The sequence below is a fragment of the Raphanus sativus genome, chromosome 1 (assembly GCF_000801105.2).
Source record: "Raphanus sativus cultivar WK10039 chromosome 1, ASM80110v3, whole genome shotgun sequence".
Classification (NCBI taxonomy): domain Eukaryota; kingdom Viridiplantae; phylum Streptophyta; class Magnoliopsida; order Brassicales; family Brassicaceae; genus Raphanus; species Raphanus sativus.
In genome coordinates this window covers 21,046,773-21,066,205 of record NC_079511.1, presented here as the reverse complement: position 1 = coordinate 21,066,205, position 19,433 = coordinate 21,046,773, and the positions used below count along the sequence as shown (strand labels likewise).

The window sequence follows — 19,433 nt, the reverse complement described above, 5'->3', positions numbered from 1 at the left end:
GTTCCTCTTGTTACTACTCGTTTTCGAGGACATGACGCCTCTTGGTGGAGTCAGATTAAACTTACTCGTACTCGACGAGGAAAAGAAAAAATTACATCTTGGGATAAACTCAAGAAACATATGAGAAAGACGTTCATTCCGTATAATTTTGAACGACTGCTATTTCAAAAGTTTCACAATATCAGACAGGGGACAAGAACCGTGGAGGACTACTCAAACGAGTTTTATCAGATGATGACTCGAGTGGACATTCACGACTCAGAAGATCAATTGGTTGCTCGATTTATTGCAGGTTTACGGCCTCAACTACAGACTCTGTTGCACCAGTTTGACCCTTGTTCGATTTCAGAGGCAAGACAGCGAGCCTTGTTGGTTGAACAACAATCTCGTTTTACCAATACCCAATGGTCGGACTCCAAACGCCAGCGCAACCCCACGACTACCACCGATGACACCAATACTTCTGAGACAGCAACAGGATCACGTACAACAACTCGAGCAGCAGAAACAACTACGGTTGCAGAGGCACGACCATCTCGTCCCAACGCACTGCGATGTTTTTCTTGCGGAGAACGCGGACATATTCAAACTGCTTGCCCTACACACGGTAAAAGAGGGTTACTTGCTACTGAAAAAGAATCTAACAACGATCCTATTTATGATACAGAGGATGATATCGAGGAGGAGCAAGTGAATGGTGACACAGGAACACTACTCATGCTACGCAGAAACTGTTTAGCACCTAAAACAAGTGAAGCTTGGCAAAGAACTGCATTGTTTACCTCTACTTGTACCATTAAAGGAAAGGTGTGCCGTTTTGTTATTGATTCAGGGTGCTCAGCCAACGTCGTTTCTGAAGAAGCCGTGCGCAAACTGTCTCTACAAACGGAAGCTCACCCTCATCCTTACCGTCTCCTTTGGATGCAGACCGGTGCAGAGGTTCATGTCTCTAAACGAGCCTTGATATCACTTTCGATCGGAGCTTTTTACAAGGATACTCTTTACTGTGATATTGCTCCCATGGACGTGTCTCATCTCATTCTTGGTCGTCCGTGGCAATACGACAGAGAAGTGGTTCATAATGGAAAGCTCAACACCCATTCCTTTATGTTTGAAGGCCGAAAGATTACTTTACTCCCTTCCCATGATGCCGATTTAGCAAGCTCCAAAGATCAGTCTCCGCCTCAGCAGGGATTAATGATTGTCTCTAAAGCACAATTTGAGGAAGAACTTCGTGAGTCAGGCCCCCTTTATGCTCTTATCGCTACTGACCCGGCTCCAGTTCATCGTGGAGACACACCGCCTGCTTTTGCTTCGATTTTAAAGGAGTTTGATGATCTGTTTCCAGAAGAACTACCACCCGGTCTACCACCACTACGAGACATCCAGCATCATATTGACCTTGTCCCGAATGCCGTGTTACCTAACCGTGCACACTATCGCATGAGTCCAGAAGAACACGAAGAATTGCGACGTCAAGTAGAAGAATTGCTCTCTAAAGGTTACGTACGTGAAAGTATGAGTCCGTGTGCGGTTCCTGCACTGCTCATCCCAAAGAAGGATAAAACGTGGCGAATGTGTGTTGATAGTCGTGCCATAAACAAAATCACGACTAGATACAGGTTTCCGATTCCACGGTTGGATGATCTTCTAGATCAAATTGGGAAGGCAGCTGTGTTTACCAAATTGGATTTGAAGAGTGGGTATCATCAAATTCGCATACGTCCAGGCGACGAGTGGAAGACAGCCTTTAAGACGCGTGAAGGGTTATTTGAGTGGTTGGTTATGCCGTTTGGTTTATCAAACGCTCCAAGCACGTTTATGCGGATCATGAACCAAGCTTTGCGTCCGTTCATTGGTAAGTTTGTTGTCGTATATTTCGATGACATTCTTATTTTCAGTGCTTCATTGGAAGACCACCTGATCCATCTCCGCGAGGTTCTCCTGGTATTGCGCCGTGAAAAACTTTTCGTCGCCCTCCACAAATGTGAGTTTGGAGTGCCGGAGGTTCTGTTTCTCGGATATGTTGTTTCAGCTGCGGGTCTGCGTGTAGATCCCCAGAAGGTAGCTGCGGTTTCTTCCTGGCCTTTACTGACGACTGTGACAGAGGTGCGAAGCTTCCATGGATTAGCTTCTTTCTACAGGAGATTTGTCCACAATTTTAGTGCTATCATGGCACCCATCACCGACTGTATGAAGCAATCATCATTGTCTTGGACACCAGAAGCTTCTCGCGCTTTTGAGCTCATTAAAATCAAACTCACGACAGCGCCTATACTCGTGCTCCCAGATTTTGAGTTGCCATTCGAGCTTCACTGTGATGCCAGCAAGCTCGGGATTGGTGCTGTTTTAAGCCAGCAGGGACGTCCTGTTGCTTATTATAGTGAAAAGATGGCGGGTGCAAGGGTTCGTTATAGCACTTATGATGTGGAGTTCTATGCAATTGTGCAAGCCATCAAGCATTGGCGTCATTACTTGGCACATAAGGAGTTTGTTTTGTTTACAGATCATGTCGCTTTGAAATATTTGGGAACGCAAGACAAGATTTCGGCTCGACATGCTTCATGGACTGCATATCTTCAGCAGTTCACCTTCGTTATCAAGCATCAATCAGGGAAGTTGAACAAGGTTGCTGATGCCTTAAGTCGCCGTCACGCCCTCGTCTCCACACTTCACGTTTCGGTCCCTGGTTTTGAGTGTCTGTCGGAGCTATACGGTTCTGATGCTTTCTTTGCGCCTATTTGGACTGACCTTGCCAACGGAATCACTTCCGAGTACTCTCTGGTGGACCAGTTCATCTTTCGCGATAACCGTTTATGTGTTCCTAGTAGCAGTGTGCGTTTGCAGATTATTAAGGAACTACATTGCGAGGGTCACGTTGGTCGGGATAGGACTTTAAAATTGGTCACCGACTCCTATTTCTGGCCAACGATACGAAGGGATGTAGAGAGATTCGTTTCTCTTTGCACCGTTTGTCAGCAAGCAAAGGGACATGCGTCTAATGCGGGACTTTACTTACCTCTGCCGGTGCCAACACAACCTTGGAGTGATTTGAGCATGGACTTCGTCCTTGGTCTGCCGCGTACACAGCGGGGCAATGACTCAATCTTTGTCGTGGTGGATCGTTTTTCAAAAATGGTGCATTTTATTCCTTGTCGGAAAACGACTGATGCAGTACAAGTGGCTTCTTTGTTCTTTCGCGAGGTATATCGTCTTCACGGCTTGCCGACATCGATTGTTTCTGATCGCGATTCCCGTTTCATAAGTCACTTCTGGCGTTCTCTTTGGAAGCTTCTCAAGACCAGTTTGAACATGAGTTCAGCGTATCACCCACAATCCGATGGTCAGACTGAGGTGGTCAATCGTTCGTTAGGTAATATGCTACGGTGCTTGGTTGGAGACAACATTCGGTCATGGGACTCTTGTTTGTGTCAAGCCGAGTTTGCACACAACCATGCCTTTAACAGGAGCCTTGGGTTCAGTCCTTTTAAAGTCGTCTATGGCTATAATCCGCGTAGTCCTATTGCTTTGTCTACTCTTCCTAACCCAGCGGAGTTTCATGGTCGTGCAGTGGAGTTAATCAACGAACTTGCGCAGGTACAGTCAGAAGCTCGTGATAACTTGGTGGTTTCGGCTGGTAAGTACAAAGCTGATGCTGATAAACATCGTCGGGAGGTCCATTTTGGTGTTGGTGATCTTGTGTGGGCAGTCTTGACCAAGGAACGGTTTCCAACGGGTCGTTACAACAAATTGAAGCCTCGTAAGATAGGTCCAGTCGAGATTATTGAGAAGATTAATACTAATGCTTACCGCCTAGCTTTGCCTCCTCATATCCATACTGCAGATGTTTTTAATGTTAAGCATTTGTTCAAGTTTGAGCCTGACGAGGAGATGCTGTCCGGATTCGTGGACGAATCGTCCGTACGGGAGGGGACCTGATGTAGCGTACATCCTATTCCCTTTACGCTTTGGTTTTATTATTTCCTATTCTGTTTTGTGTTAGTATTTTTAATTGTTTTCAGATAAGGATCTCTTGATCTAATGTCTACTAAGTTTAGGTTTTTATATTAACTATATATAGTATCATCTCGGCTTTGTGAGAGATACAGATTTTACAACTATTGATTAATATAATTTAGGGTTTTGGTTTTAAGAAACAAATCTCTTGAATCCTTATTTCTGGGCATTCTTAAGAATTCAACAGATTTAAGAAGGCATCGATAGCGGGCATTCTCAGAATTCAACGACATCTTTGCATTATCGGTTACTACGGATACTTCCGCTACATCAAATAGGTAGAAACCTATATTTAGATGCAGTTATAAAATTTAAAAAGTGGACACAACTAATATCAGTTGGTCATGCTTGTACTTTAATAGTATAGATTTAGACATTTGTTAGAAAATAAAAGAAATCCATGCTAAAAGTTTTCTCTAATCCCCTTATTATTAATCTAGAAACATTTTAAAAATTTAACCTTTAAAAAGTAAACTAATTTCGATGTTGTCATTATGCCTATGTATCACCCTCACAATCCTCCTCAGCCATCATTTAAAATTATCCTTAATTTACTAGAGTAATTACATATAATGCCATTGGTCCTATTATTTTTGTTATATTCTCATTCCCAACATATTATTTGGCTCTTTCTTTATATTATTTGACACATATGCATTGCAAACAGGTTATATAAAATGAGTTGTCGAGTCCAAGGACACATATGCATTTCGAGTTTTTTATTACATTTTTCCTTTGCATCTGTACGGATCATATTTTTTTGTATGCTAATTATCACATGCTTTGCTGATTTTGCTATCATATATGTGTACATAACTTATACATTATTTTATATATTCTTGAACTTATACATTCTTTTATATATATTTTTATTCTTACTGACATTCTTTTATATATACTTGAACTTATACATTCTTTATATATTCTTGAACTTATACATTCTTTTATATATATTTTTTTATCCTTACTAACATTCTTTTATATATTCTTGAACTTATACATTCTTTTCTATATTCTTGAACTTATACATTCTTTTATATATTCTTGAACTTATACATTAATTCTTTTATATATTCTTGAACTTATACATTCTTTTGTATATATATATATATGTATGCTTACTTGCAATATGAAATATGTAAAAAATGCATATATGTATACATATACTTATACATTCTTTTATATATTCTTTTAATTTTACATTCTTTTATATATGTGTGCTCTTTTTTTTCAACATTTCGATTTCGAATTTCGAAAATAGGAACCACATACAACATTATTGCATGTTTTGGAATATGGGAAGCATATAAAATTAGGAACCAAATTTATAGTGATTTGGGGGTGATTGATATTATTTGAGCAAAATATCTATAATTTCAAGGATAATTTTATCAATCTTGACCATGATATTTATGCATTTCCTAAATTATGAAAAGATGATCTACAATAAATATAAACTTGCTAAAATTTTGGTCAAGATATGAAATATGAAATATCTAAAAAATGCATATATGTATACATTTACTTATACATTCTTTTATATATTCTTTTAATTATACATTTTTTATATATGTGTGCTCTTTTTCAACATTTCGAATTTCGAAAATAGGAACCACATACAACATTATTGCATGTTTTGGAATATGGGAAGCATATAAAATTAGGAACCAAATTTATAGTGATTTGGGGGTGATTGATATTATTTGAGCCAAAAAATCTATAATTTCGAGGATAATTTTATCAATCTTGACCATGATATTTATGCATTTCCTAAATTATGAAAAGATGATCTACAATAAATATAAATTTGCTAAAATTTTGGTTGTTAATAATGGAAATTGGACAAATATATTAATTAGAATTTGTTGGATAGCTGTGTTGCTCACCAAAATTATGATTGTGTATGACACGTGTATTTATGTTTATAATCGCATACACTCATTGCTATTTGGTATGGCTTCGGTATATAAGTGGACCATTATTTTTTCAAACAGATGCAGTGACAACCAACTATTTTAGCACAAGACCGGAACATATACTTTAAAGTCTAAGATATATTATTTTACTAATAATGTTTAAAGGATATGACCTGCGCCTTGCGCAGGGTGAAAATGTTCAAAAAAAAAATTAGGGAACATTTTTTATTAAAAAAAAAAAAAAATTAGGGAACATTATATTTTACTAAAACAGATGTATCTTTTAAAAAAGTCTCAGATCCGGCTCTGATTATATTTTTGGTGCATACTAACAGTGAGTTCTCTCGCAGGTCAAAATACTGTTTGCATTATTTGGTAAGACCTATTAATATCAACAGGCGATTCAGCCACAAAATGCTCAGCCTCTACTTGCTCCTTTTGTATCTCTGGCAGGTCTGATGGTGGATTGGTCTCTTGACGGGAAACGCCTTGCTTGTGGTTCAATGGAAGGAGATTTTTGTGTCATATTAACCAGGGTCGGCTTAACATTGCTAGAGGCCCTAGGCCATTTTTTTTTTGCCTTTTAAAATTTATGTTTATTCAATATTTTAAATATATATTTTGTTTTAAAAATTAAAACAGTAATATTTTGTTATGAAGACAGAACTATATACATATAAATATTTTTGGACCCTTAGGCATGTTTTTACTCTAGACCGGCAGTGGATACACGAGAAAATTAATATGGATGTGGACAACATGGGAATATTGAGAATAACAGTAAACACATAACTAAAATATCAATAAAGTATTTTTTTAATTATATGTAATTGGAAATAGAATATTGAGTGATTTTTTAAGATTTATTTGTTAATAATAAATATAATGTACAAGGAAATTTCAATTTTTTTATAATATTTAAGAATTTTCTATTGAAAACATAAACAAGAGTCTTATTTTTATAGTTTTAAATTAGTACTATTTATTAATAAGTAATTATAAAATATTTATGCCCGCATGCGCGGACTAAATACTTAGCTATTTATTGTAATGAATTCTAATGAACTATATATCTTCCTATGTTTTCATTTCATGTCATTGGATACACGAGAAAATTAATATGAGTGTGGACAACATGGGAATATCATTCAAGACCAAACCAAACAAAGGTTAGTAATTTGTTATACTTTTTCTCGGTTTAGACTATCTTTGAATCATGGATTTAGCGCTGTCGATATATATTAGGAAAGTTATTTTAAATCCTCCTATATATTAATTGAGAAGATAATTTAGTGATTTTGCTTATGTGTCATCTCATACGAGAGCTCTCTAATTAATCGTTTTAATTTGATTTGTTGAAACTTTTTTTATTTTTGATTTATTTAATTCAGTTCTAAAAGAAAATAAATCAAAAATAGTCTTATATCACTAGCCAAACAAATCATATTTAACAAAAATGGTTTTAACAAATCATATATTAGGAAATTGTGTCATCAATGCTCGGTTTTCCTACATTTACTATTTCCAGTTATATCTAATCAACATTTTAACATTTGGTAAGTTATAAGAAGATTATATTAAAAAAATCCAAAACTTTAGAATAAATGTTGAAATATAATTTGTATAAAATATATTTTATTCACATGTTTAATATATGATTATAAAACTATAAATAACAAAATTTATATATATAATATATATATATATATATATATATATATATAATATAATATATATATATATATGGAGATCGGTGCCTTGCGTGGTGTCATGCCGTTCTTAAAATATTAATATTTTTTAATAATGTACGCCTTGCACATAGTGAGATTTTATAAAATATTATAAAATAAATATGTAATTTTAGAATTTTTTAATAATAGCAACTATATGCAAAATATATTTTAATGACTGGATCAAATTAAAATGTTTAATTTTATCAATATATATGGAATATAGTTTAATTTAAAGGATACTAAAATCTCCATCCTCCTATATATCAATTGAGAATACACTTTAGTGATTGTGCTTACTGTCACTCATATGAGAGCGCTCTAATTATTTTTTTTAATTTGACTGATCGAAATTTTTTATTTTTGATTTATTTAATTCAGTTCTAAAAGAAACTAAATCAAGAATAATCTTATATCAATAGCCAAACAAATCATACTTACAAAAATAATTTAACAAATATGTATTTTAGGAGATTGTGTCATCAATGCTCGATTTTCCTATATAGTATATTTTGCTTATGTACAGTATCACTCATAGGTGAAATTTAGTTTTAATTATCTTAATTTGATTGGTTGTTGGAATTTGAATTTATTTAATTAAATCATCCTATAGAATTCATCGTGTGTCATTCATAGATGAAGTTTAGAATTAATTCTCTTAATTTTGAATGGTTGTTAACATTTGACGTTTTCATCTATCTATGTAAATTGAAAAATCATTATACAATCAATTATCTGCCATTTTTAATTTTGAATACCTTGTTCATATTTAAATTAAAATGTTATTACCTTTAATCATATTTAAAACTTTTGTTTTTGACAAATACTTCGGAAAAAATATAAAAGAAAATATAATTTTATTAAATTTAAAATAAATTAAAAGTAATCAAACAAATAAAAATATAAGTAAAACAAAGAAGTAATTCTGATGTTGTAATTATAGAAACCTCTGACCATCATCTTGGAACTCCACCAAAAAAAAAACTTTTTTTCCTCTATGACAGGTAGAGTAAGAGAAAGATTATAATATGGCTTTTCATAGAAAGATTTTTAGTGACTTATATTTATATTGTTGAACTATCTAAGATCTTCTAAAAATATATGTTGAAATTTTTGATAATCAAACAATTCAAAGTTAAAATTTTAAATATAATATCTTTCGTTATTTTTCAGTGATTGTAATATTATAAACATAATATATATTTCTCAGTATAATATTATTTTTCGCGAAATTGTGGGCAAACACCTAGTTTTTGTATAGAAAAGATTTACTGTAGAGGGGTATTTGAGTATTTTGACAAGGTTAGGGTTGCAGGAGTTTTCTACAACAGTTTACGATCCCTTTTGCTCTGGCTTGTTTACAAAGTTTTCTGTCAAACATGGAAATGAGAGCTTTGGTTTCGTGTTCTGCTGCTGGAAATGGAGCCTCTGATCGGATTAGACTCTCCAATGTTTCACCATTGATCACATCAGCTCGTGGTGCAAGTGGCAGAGACTTTCCAGCCACAGTGAAGCTGGGAAGCAGCTCTATGATCAGAGCCTTCAAAGGAGTTTCGATTTACAAAAACAAGAGCAGAAGAAATGTTCTGTCTCAAAGGAACAAACAGTTTCGTCCTATGGCCTACGTAGGAAGGAACGACTTGAGCAGCCATGATCCGACCTCCTTCTGCGATAACGGTTTGTTTTCAATCTCGTGTTATTATTATTTTTGCATTTTTATTCACAGTCGTATTCATATGGATGAACTAAGCAAATCGTATTATTTTTGCATTTTATTTTTTACAGATATATCTGAACCTCAAGGGACTGGCTCCATTAATGGGAATGATCATAGTGCTGTAAGAGTGTCTCAAGTGGATGAGTTCTGTAAGGCTCTTGGTGGAAAAAGGCCAATCCATAGCATTTTGGTTGCTACCAATGGAATGGCAGCTGTCAAGTTTATACGCAGCGTCAGATCATGGTCTTACCAAACATTTGGCTCGGAAAAATCCATATCATTGGTGGCCATGGCGACTCCTGAAGACATGCGGATCAATGCGGAACATATCAGAATCGCTGATCAGTTTATGGAAGTCCCCGGTGGAACTAACAATAACAATTATGCCAATGTTCATCTTATTGTAGAGGTGAGTGCAACTTTCTGTTAGCTACTTTTTTTTTTTTTTGCTTTAGTCTACTAATATACAATGTAAATATGCAGATGGCTCAAGCAACAGGTGTGGATGCAGTTTGGCCTGGTTGGGGTCATGCATCTGAAAACCCTGAGTTACCTGATGAGTTAAAGGCCAAAGGAGTCATATTTCTTGGTCCTACAGCAGCGTCAATGGAAGCGTTAGGCGATAAGATTGGTTCGTCGTTGATTGCACAAGCTGCTGATGTACCTACTCTGCCATGGAGTGGTTCCCATGTAAGTTCAAATTAACTCCTTGTGTGAAGCTGAACTTTTTCTGGTTTTATATAACTAAAAGTGGTGAGTTCTGATGTTTCCCAGGTTAAAATACCTCCTGGTAGCAGCTTGGCGACGATCCCCGAGGAGGTCTACAGGCAAGCTTGTGTCTACACTACCGAAGAAGCGGTTGCTAGTTGTCAAGTTGTCGGTTATCCGGTAATGATCAAAGCATCTTGGGGTGGTGGCGGTAAAGGAATTAGGAAGGTAACATAGTGTAGACAATATGCCTTTTTGGAGTGGTCACTATGAAAGTGTACTTATTCTGCTTTCATCTCTTAGGTTCATAATGATGATGAGGTTAGGGCTCTATTCAAGCAAGTTCAAGGTGAGGTCCCAGGCTCTCCGATTTTCATAATGAAGGTTGCTTCGCAGGTATGTATGGCAGCTTTAACAATATATCACTTAGACCGAATCACACAGCTGATGAGTATTTTAACTTGCATTGATTTATTTTTATTTTATTTTCAATGTCTAGAGTCGGCATTTAGAGGTGCAGCTGCTCTGTGACCAATATGGAAACGTTTCAGCTTTGCATAGCCGTGATTGTAGCGTCCAGAGACGACACCAAAAGGTTTGTTATTGGATCTAAATTGTTAAGACCACCTATCCAAAACACATGAAATCTCCACAAATGCCTCTATTGGTGATTGCTTGACTTGTTACTTTATTGGTTTTTGTATCACACAGATCATCGAGGAGGGTCCCATCACTGTGGCTCCCCGAGATACCGTGAAGAAGCTGGAGCAGGCAGCTAGAAGGTTGGCGAAGAGTGTTAACTACGTTGGAGCTGCTACTGTTGAGTTTCTCTACAGCAATGGACACTGGGGAATACTTCTTCTTAGAGCTTAACCCTAGGTTACAGGTTTGTTTCCTTCAAAGGTTCCAGTTTTTTCTACAAAATGTTTGGTCTTTTTAAAGTAGAAAAAAAAATTGTTTTGAGGTTAGGTGGAGCACCCTGTAACCGAGCGGATCGCTGACATAAATCTTCCAGCTGCCCAAGTTGCTGTCGGTATGGAATCCCTCTCTGGCAAATCCCTGGTATGCCCTGCATCGATCCTTGTTTTGCCTTCTCCAAACTAGTCCCCAAATATGTATGTAATAGAACTTTAATATATCTCCAGAGATAAGACGGTTCTATGGTATAGAACATGATTCTTGGAGGACAACATCTTTGGTAGCCTCCCCTTTTGATTTGATAAAGCTGAATCTGTAAGGCCAAAGGGTCATTGTGTCGCTGTACGCGTGACAAGCGAGGATCCTGATGACGGTTTTAAACCCACCAGCGGTCAAGTGCAGGTAAAAATGAAATGTTAAAAAGTCTGTTCACTGACAACTTTGTGGGTGGGGGTAACACTCTTATATATTAACTTTTTGACAGGAGCTTAGTTTTAAGAGCAACCCAAATGTGTGGGGTTACTTCTCTGTCAAGGTAATACATGTCTATAGATGATTCTCTGTATTACAGTGTTTCGTTATGTCTTTAATCTTACGACTTCAATTTTTTTTTTCTTTACAGTCTGGTGGAGGCATCCACGAGTTCTCAGATTCTCAGTTTGGTAAGTTAAATGTATTTTTTTGGCCTCTAAGTCAGTTATATTCTTGAGTTAATCACATATCTGTGATCGGGTGGTAGCATGGCGTTCCATGGATCCTACGGGACCTGAGTTCGAATCCGCCTACACTCAAATTATCACAGTGCGTGGCCACAGGGACTTTCACATTCTCTTTCCGAGAATGGTTTACCATTTTTTTATATGTTCTTGAGTTTTTTTTTTAGAAAAAAAAAATAAAAATTTATACTTTCTTTAATCTTCATCTCAGGACATGTTTTTGCATTTGGGGAATCCAGAGCTATGGCAATAGCAAATATGGTTCTTGCGCTGAAAGAAATTCAAATTCGTGGAGAAGTTAGGACTAACGTTGACTACACGATTGACCTTCTACATGTACGCTTCCCTTCTTCCTAGTTACACTCTGTGTTTTCAAAAAAAAAAAATACAACTCTCTGACAAGGATAATGGCAATTGTTGTTGATCAGGCTTCTGATTACCGGGGAAACAAAATTCACACTGGTTGGTTGGACAGTAGAATTGCTATGCGGGTCCGAGCAGAGAGGCCTCCGTGGTACCTCTCTGTCATCAGCGGGGCTCTCTATGTAAGTTTCTCAGAGATCAGTGTTTTCTTGTAAAAAGTGTGTCTGGTGACAGAGGATGTTCTATTTGTCCAGAAAGCATCATCGACTGGTGCTGCCGTGGTCTCTGACTACATTGCTTATCTTGACAAGGGGCAAATTCCCCCAAAGGTATTTAAAATTATCAGCTCTCTCATTTGTCTTGCTGCTGATCTTTTATCTTACTCTTTCAAATTTGCAGCATATATCTCTAGTGCATTCTCAAGTGTCTCTGAATATTGAAGGAAGTAAATATACGGTATGCTTCTAGTTCTAGTGCCCAAACTTCTACTTCTCTTCTACCATATTAAATTGTGAAAATAAATGTTTTTTAGGTTGATGTGGTCCGGAGTGGATCAGGAAGCTACAGGCTAAGAATGAAGAACTCAGAAGTGGCAGCAGAAATACACACACTACGTGATGGAGGTTTGTTGATGCAGGTACTACAAAACAGAAGCAACATGTGTCACACATATATTAACTTCCTTTCAGAATCTCACGTTGATTTTCACTGTCATTGCAGCTGGATGGTAAAAGCCATGTTATATATGCAGAGGAAGAAACCTCAGGAACCCGTCTTCTGATTGACGGAAAAACTTGTTTACTTCAGGTATCAAATTAATAATTCTTCTCTTTTTTTTTCTGTCTTACCTCACACTTCAATTTTTTTGGCTTATTCAGAATGAACACGACCCTTCAAAATTAATGGCTGAGACACCGTGCAAGCTACTTAGGTATCTGGTTTCAGATGGTAGCATCATTAATGCGGATACACCCTATGCAGAGGTTGAGGTCATGAAGATGTGCATGCCGCTTGTTTCACCTGCGTCAGGAGTTATCCATTTCAAAATGTCTGAAGGACAAGTCATGCTGGTAAAAATGCTCTGCTTTAGTTACGTACATATAGAATTATTATTTTTTTGCTAAAAAAATACAAATTATACATATAGATTTTGTTATGACTTTTTTTTTTTTAACTCGTCCATTATTTTCTTGCAGGCTGGTGAACTTATAGCCAATCTTGATCTTGCTGATCCTTCGACTGTAAGAAAGGCCGAACCCTTCCATGGAGGTTTCCCAAGATTAGGGCTTCCAACGGAAGTTTCTGCTAAAGTTCACAAGAGATGTGCTGCAACTTTAAATGCTGCTCGCATGATTCTTGCCGGCTATGAGCATCAAGTAGACGAGGTAAACACCGTTTGATCTAACTTTCTTAAGATTATTTCTGACGTTTGAGATTGTCCATAATATGTATCTTGCAGGTTGTTCAAGACTTGATTTCTTGCCTTGATAGCCCTGAACTCCCATTCCTTCAGTGGCAAGAATGCTTTGCAGTTCTGGCAACACGGTTACCAAAAGATCTCAGAATCATGGTAAACACTTATGTAGCATTCATAATATGTTTATCCCATTCTTGCATTATTTGTTTTTAGTTTTAAGACTTTTAATAATGCTTTTCTTTTTAAAATTATATATCAGCTAGAATCAAAGTATAAGGAATATGAGTGTATCTCCAGGAACTCCTTGACCGCAGATTTTCCTGCCAAACTTTTAAAAGGCATTCTGGAGGTGATTATTTACCTATTTATTTCTTACATTTGAGATCTATGATCCTGTTGTTGTTACTCTGAACTTTTCGGTCCATTTATTGAAACAGGCTCATGTAGCATCTTGTCATGAGAAAGAGAGAGGTGCCCTTGAAAGGCTCATTGAACCATTGATGATCCTTGCAAAGTCTTACGAAGGTGGTAGAGAAAGTCATGCCTGTGTTATTGTTCGTTCCCTCTTTGAGGAATATCTGTCAGTAGAAGAACTATTCAATGATAACATGCTGGTAATATAATATATACATACATGGTTCAATTAGTTATATACGGCTTTGTGGTTGCTAGCTATGTCTGAGGAGTCCTAATTATAATTTTTATCTTTCTTTTGGACAGGCTGATGTTATAGAACGTATGCGTCAGGAATACAAGAAAGATCGGTCCAAGATTGTGGATTTAGTGTTATCACACCAGGTCCGTGATTATCCTTCTCAAGACCAGGTTTCTCTTGTCTTCATCACTCTATGTCATTTAATTTGTATGCTACATCTATTTATTCTTTTCAGGGCCTAAAAAGCAAAAACAAGCTCGTTCTCCGACTCATGAAGCATTTTGTTTATGCTAATCCTGCTGTGTACAGAGATAAACTTGTCCGATTCTTGGCACTTAACCATACTAACTACTCTGAGGTGAGTTTTAGTTTCCTTGTGTCATATAAAAATATATTTTGTGTACCTTTAAGTGATGATCAATTTGTGTGTTGTAGTTGGTGGTCAAGGCGAGTCAATTACTCGAACAGAGAAAACTAAGTGAACTTCGTTCTAGCATCCTGTCGGAGTTAGAAATGTTGGCAAAGGATGGGGAAGATATGGATTCTCCCAAGATGAAGTGTGCCATTAATGAACTCGTGAGCTCACCTTTAGCTGTTGAAGATGCTCTCGTGGGACTATTTGACCACAGCGACCGCACACTTCAAAGACTGGCTGTTGAGACTTATGTTCACAGATTGTACCAGGTTTTAGTTAATCTTTTGCACTCTTATTATTATTAACACTTATGTTTGGTCACAGACTTAATAGTTTGTTGTCATTAGCCTTACGTCGTTAAAGGAAGCGTGAGGATGCAGTGGCACCAATATGGTCTTATTGCTTCCTGGGAGTTCCTAGACGATGTTATGGAAAGAAAAAACACTGGCTCGGATGATGACCTAGAGACATGTGAAGAAGTTTTTGTTGAGAAGCGTAGAAAGAAAAAAAAGGGGTTTATGGTTATAAGCCAATCGCTGGAGTTTCTGCCGAATTTAATAAGTGCAGTAGCACTGACAGAAACAAACCACAGCGACTATGGATCTCCTTTATCTGGCAATATAATGCACATTGCTCTTGTGGGCATCAACAAGGACAGGTACTTGACAGTTTCAAACTAGCTTAGGTGCTAGCTATATTGTCTACCATATATGTTAACGGTTTTGCTGCTTTTTTTTTGCGTTATTAGTGAAAATGAGGAGGAACAAGCTCAAGAAAGAGTGGATAAAATTCTCAAAGAGGAAGAAGTGAGGTTGAGACTGTGTTCTGCAGGTGTCGGTGTGGTCAGCTGTGTAATCCAGCGAGATGAAGAACGAACACCTATTAGACATTCGTTCCATTGGTCGATGGAGAAACAATATTATGCAGAAGAGCCGATGCTGCGCCATCTTGAACATCCTCTCTCCATATACCTTGAATTGGTAATGATAACAACGATTAATAAAATTCTTGTGTGACAAGCATTCTATATTTTATGATCGTTTTTACTGTTTTTGTCTGACGCAGGATAAGCTGAAAGGATATGAAAATATACAATATACCCCTTCACGAGATCGTCAGTGGCATATGTATACTGTCACAGACAAGCCGGTGCCAGTCAGGAGGATGTTCCTGAGATCTCTTGTTCGACAGCCTACAATAACCGATGGTGGCTTGTTCAAATGCGTTCTTGGATCTTTGATGGATGCAATGGAGGAACTTGAACTGAATGCTCATAAGGAGGATGCTATGAAACCAGACCACGCACATATGTTTCTTTGCCTACTTCGTGAGCAGCAGATTAATGATCTTTTGCCTTACCCCAGGTTTGCGATGGCTCTGTTTTGTTAATGTATCAGACCTTATGGTAACAACTAAAACAATATTATATTCATCACAGGAGAGTTGGGGAGGTTGAAGAAACTAGAATGGAGATGATCTTAGAAGAAACGGTACGAGAGATACACAAGTCAGCTGGAGTGAGAATGCATAGGTTGGGTGTGTGCGAGTGGGAAGTGCGGCTGCGGTTGGCAAGTGGCGCTTGGAGGGCTGTGGTTGCAAACGTGACAGGCCGTACATGCACTGTCCATGTAAAACTTCTGCTTACATATTATTTTAATTGTAGAGTAAGAGTACAACATGGCAGAGTTTGATTTTAACCTGATGTGTTTCGATGTTTCAGATATACCGAGAAGTTGAAGCTACTGGTAGAAATAGTTTAATTTATCAATCAATAACCAAGAAGGGACCTTTGCATGGAACCCCGATCAATGATCAATATAAACCACTGGGACATCTTGACAGGCAACGATTAGCCGCAAGGAGGAGTAACACTACTTATTGCTATGATTTCCCGTTGGTTAGTTATTGAATTTCATAATATTTCACATACATTTGGCCTACTCTTTTGGCCCCCACTTACCTTTGATTCTTTCCTTTTTTAGGCATTTGAGACAGCCTTGGAACAGTTGTGGGAATCACAACACCAGGGAGTTAAGCAACCGTTTAAGAACACTCTGATCAATGTTGAAGAGCTTGTATTCTCTGGAAGTCCAGAAGGTTCTCTTGTTCCGGTTAAAAGACCACCGGGTCTCAACGACTGTGGAATGGTGGCATGGAGCCTAGAGATGTCGACTCCCGAGTATCCAACGGGACGGAAACTTCTCGTAGTCGCCAATGATGTCACCTTCAAAGCTGGTTCGTTTGGTCCTAGAGAGGACGCATTTTTCCTTGCTGTGACTGAACTCGCTTGCGCCGAAAAGCTTCCCTTGATTTACTTAGCAGCAAATTCTGGTGCACGTCTAGGTGTAGCGGAAGAAGTCAAAGCCTGCTTTAAAGTTGGATGGTCGGATGAAGTTTCCCCTGAGAATGGTTTTCAGTATATATACCTAACCCCTGAAGATCACGCAAGGATTGGATCATCTGTCATCGCGCACGAAATAAATATCCCCAGTGGGGAAAAGAGATGGGTTATCGATACAATCGTTGGTAAAGAAGATGGTATCGGCGTAGAGAACTTAACGGGAAGCGGGGCGATAGCGGGTGCTTACTCAAGAGCCTACAAGGAGACTTTTACTTTAACCTTTGTTAGTGGAAGAACGGTTGGTATTGGTGCTTACCTTGCCCGCCTTGGTATGCGGTGCATACAGAGATCAGACCAGCCGATCATCTTGACTGGCTTTTCGACGCTGAACAAGTTACTTGGGCGTGAGGTTTACAGCTCTCACATGCAACTTGGTGGCCCCAAAATCATGGGCACGAACGGTGTTGTTCATCTTACGGTCTCGGATGATCTTGAAGGCGTGTCGGCGATTCTAAAATGGCTGAGCTACGTTCCTGCTTACGTTGGTGGTCCTCTTCCTCTTCTTGCTCCTATAGATCCACCGGAGAGAACCGTGGAGTATGTACCAGAGAACTCTTGCGACCCGCGAGGAGCTATAGCTGGTGTCAAAGACAATGCCGGTAAATGGCTTGGCGGTATCTTTGATAAAAACAGCTTTATTGAGACGCTCGAAGGCTGGGCGAGGACGGTAGTGACTGGTAGAGCTAAGCTCGGGGGGATACCTGTTGGAGTTGTAGCGGTCGAGACACAGAGCGTAACGCAGATTATTCCAGCGGATCCTGGACAGGTCGACTTGCATGAAAGAGTTGTTCCGCAAGCAGGGCAAGTCTGGTTCCCTGGCTCGGCGGCCAAGACGGCTCAAGCCCTCATGGATTTCAACCGGGAAGGGCTTCCTTTGTTTATCCTAGCGAACTGGCGAGGGTTTTCGGGTGGGCAGAGAGATCTTTTCGAAGGGATACTCCAGGCTGGTTCTGCTATAGTCGAGAATCTGAGAACGTATGGGCAGCCGGTGTTTGTGTACATCCCTAAGATGGGAGAGCTGCGAGGTGGAGCGTGGGTGGTTGTTGATAGCCAGATAAATTCGGATTACGTCGAGATGTATGCTGACGAGACGTCTCGTGGGAATGTGCTTGAGCCGGAAGGGATGATTGAGATAAAGTTTAGAAAGAGAGAGATGTTGGAGTGCATGGGAAGGCTTGACCAGAAGCTGATTAGTCTCAAAGCAAAACTTCAAGATGCAAAACAAAGCGAGGGTTATGAACTTATCAAGCAACAGATTAAAGCGAGGAAGAAGCAGCTTTTACCACTTTACATCCAGATCGCCACCAAATTTGCGGATCTTCACGACACTTCCATGAGGATGGCGGCAAAAGGAGTGATCAAAAGTGTCGTTGAATGGAGCGGGTCGCGATCTTTCTTCTATAGAAAGCTCGTTCGGAGAATTGCCGAGAGCTCACTGGTGAAAAAGGTGAGAGAGGCTTCTGGGGACAACTTGTCGTACAAATATGCAATGGGTTTGATTAAGGATTGGTTTGGAAAATCCGATGTTGCAAAGGGGAAAGAAGAAGAAGCTTGGACAGACGACCAAGTGTTCTTTACGTGGAAGGAGAATGTTGGTAACTACGAATCCGAGCTCAGCGAGTTGAGAGCACAGAAACTGCTGAAGCAACTTGCGGAGATTGGGAATTCATCTGATCTGCAGGCTCTGCCCCAGGGACTTGCTAATATTCTACACAAGGTATTAAACCGTAGATAAAAACCGAGTTTTAAATTCTAGAATTGCGCGTGTGTGTGTGTGTTCTGGAGCCTGAGTGAATATGTGCGCTGCAGGTGGAACCTTTGAAAAGAAAAGAGCTAGTGGATGCGCTAAGAAAGGTGTTGAGTTGATATACTTGTGCCCCCCAATAAAAGAGTCTTTGGAATTGCTTGTGTGCTACGGTGACGAAAATTCCCCTTGATTGAAACAAGAATTGTCCTTGAAATTGCTTGTTGTTAATTTGTTGAAATTTATATGTATTTTGGTTATGATGAGCCGCGCCTCATTAGTAATTTTCTGTTATTGTGAATTTTTATTGCATCACATTTTATCGATTCGGATCGGGTTGTTTAGAATAACGTGAGGCGTTAAAATTTAGAAAAGCCCGATCTAAGATACTTCGATTAGTTTTTCTGTTGGGTCGCTATGGTGCAGCGATCTGTAAAATTTATATGTATTTTGGTTATGATAAAAGTTTTTTTTTTCTTTTGACAACAATAAGTAAACTAATAGGTTGATATGTTTGTAGTTTTTAAACTAGTTTTTGATTTTTGATCCTGTAAAGACTATTTTTTTACCAATCAAAATTTTTTTTTTTACTAAAATGTAAATATTATATACGAAAGAAAAAGATTTTACAAGAAGATCTTAAGAGTTTTGAACCATCTTGGCAAAAAAGAGAAAAAACAAGATGGAACATGGAAGATACTAGTAACAAGGAGCTT

General features: G+C 38.2%; 1 protein-coding gene across 1 annotated transcript; it reads left to right on the top strand.

Moving 5' to 3' along the window:
• The first annotated feature begins 8,913 nt into the window (after positions 1-8,913).
• On the top strand, positions 8,914-19,106 carry LOC108840425 (acetyl-CoA carboxylase 1). Its single transcript, XM_018613258.2, is given in 35 exon segments — positions 8,914-9,340; positions 9,449-9,789; positions 9,864-10,070; positions 10,155-10,316; positions 10,392-10,484; positions 10,588-10,683; positions 10,800-10,925; positions 10,927-10,974; positions 11,058-11,121; positions 11,124-11,150; positions 11,234-11,299; positions 11,302-11,408; positions 11,491-11,541; positions 11,629-11,668; positions 11,934-12,058; positions 12,151-12,267; positions 12,340-12,414; positions 12,485-12,541; positions 12,618-12,722; positions 12,806-12,892; positions 12,964-13,155; positions 13,282-13,470; positions 13,545-13,655; positions 13,762-13,851; positions 13,940-14,116; positions 14,223-14,300; positions 14,393-14,515; positions 14,593-14,841; positions 14,920-15,230; positions 15,321-15,552; positions 15,638-15,936; positions 16,011-16,200; positions 16,293-16,469; positions 16,555-18,690; positions 18,783-19,106. Coding segments are annotated over 35 exon segments (6,903 nt in total). The 5' UTR covers positions 8,914-9,042; the 3' UTR covers positions 18,840-19,106.
• Positions 19,107-19,433: the final 327 nt, after the last annotated feature.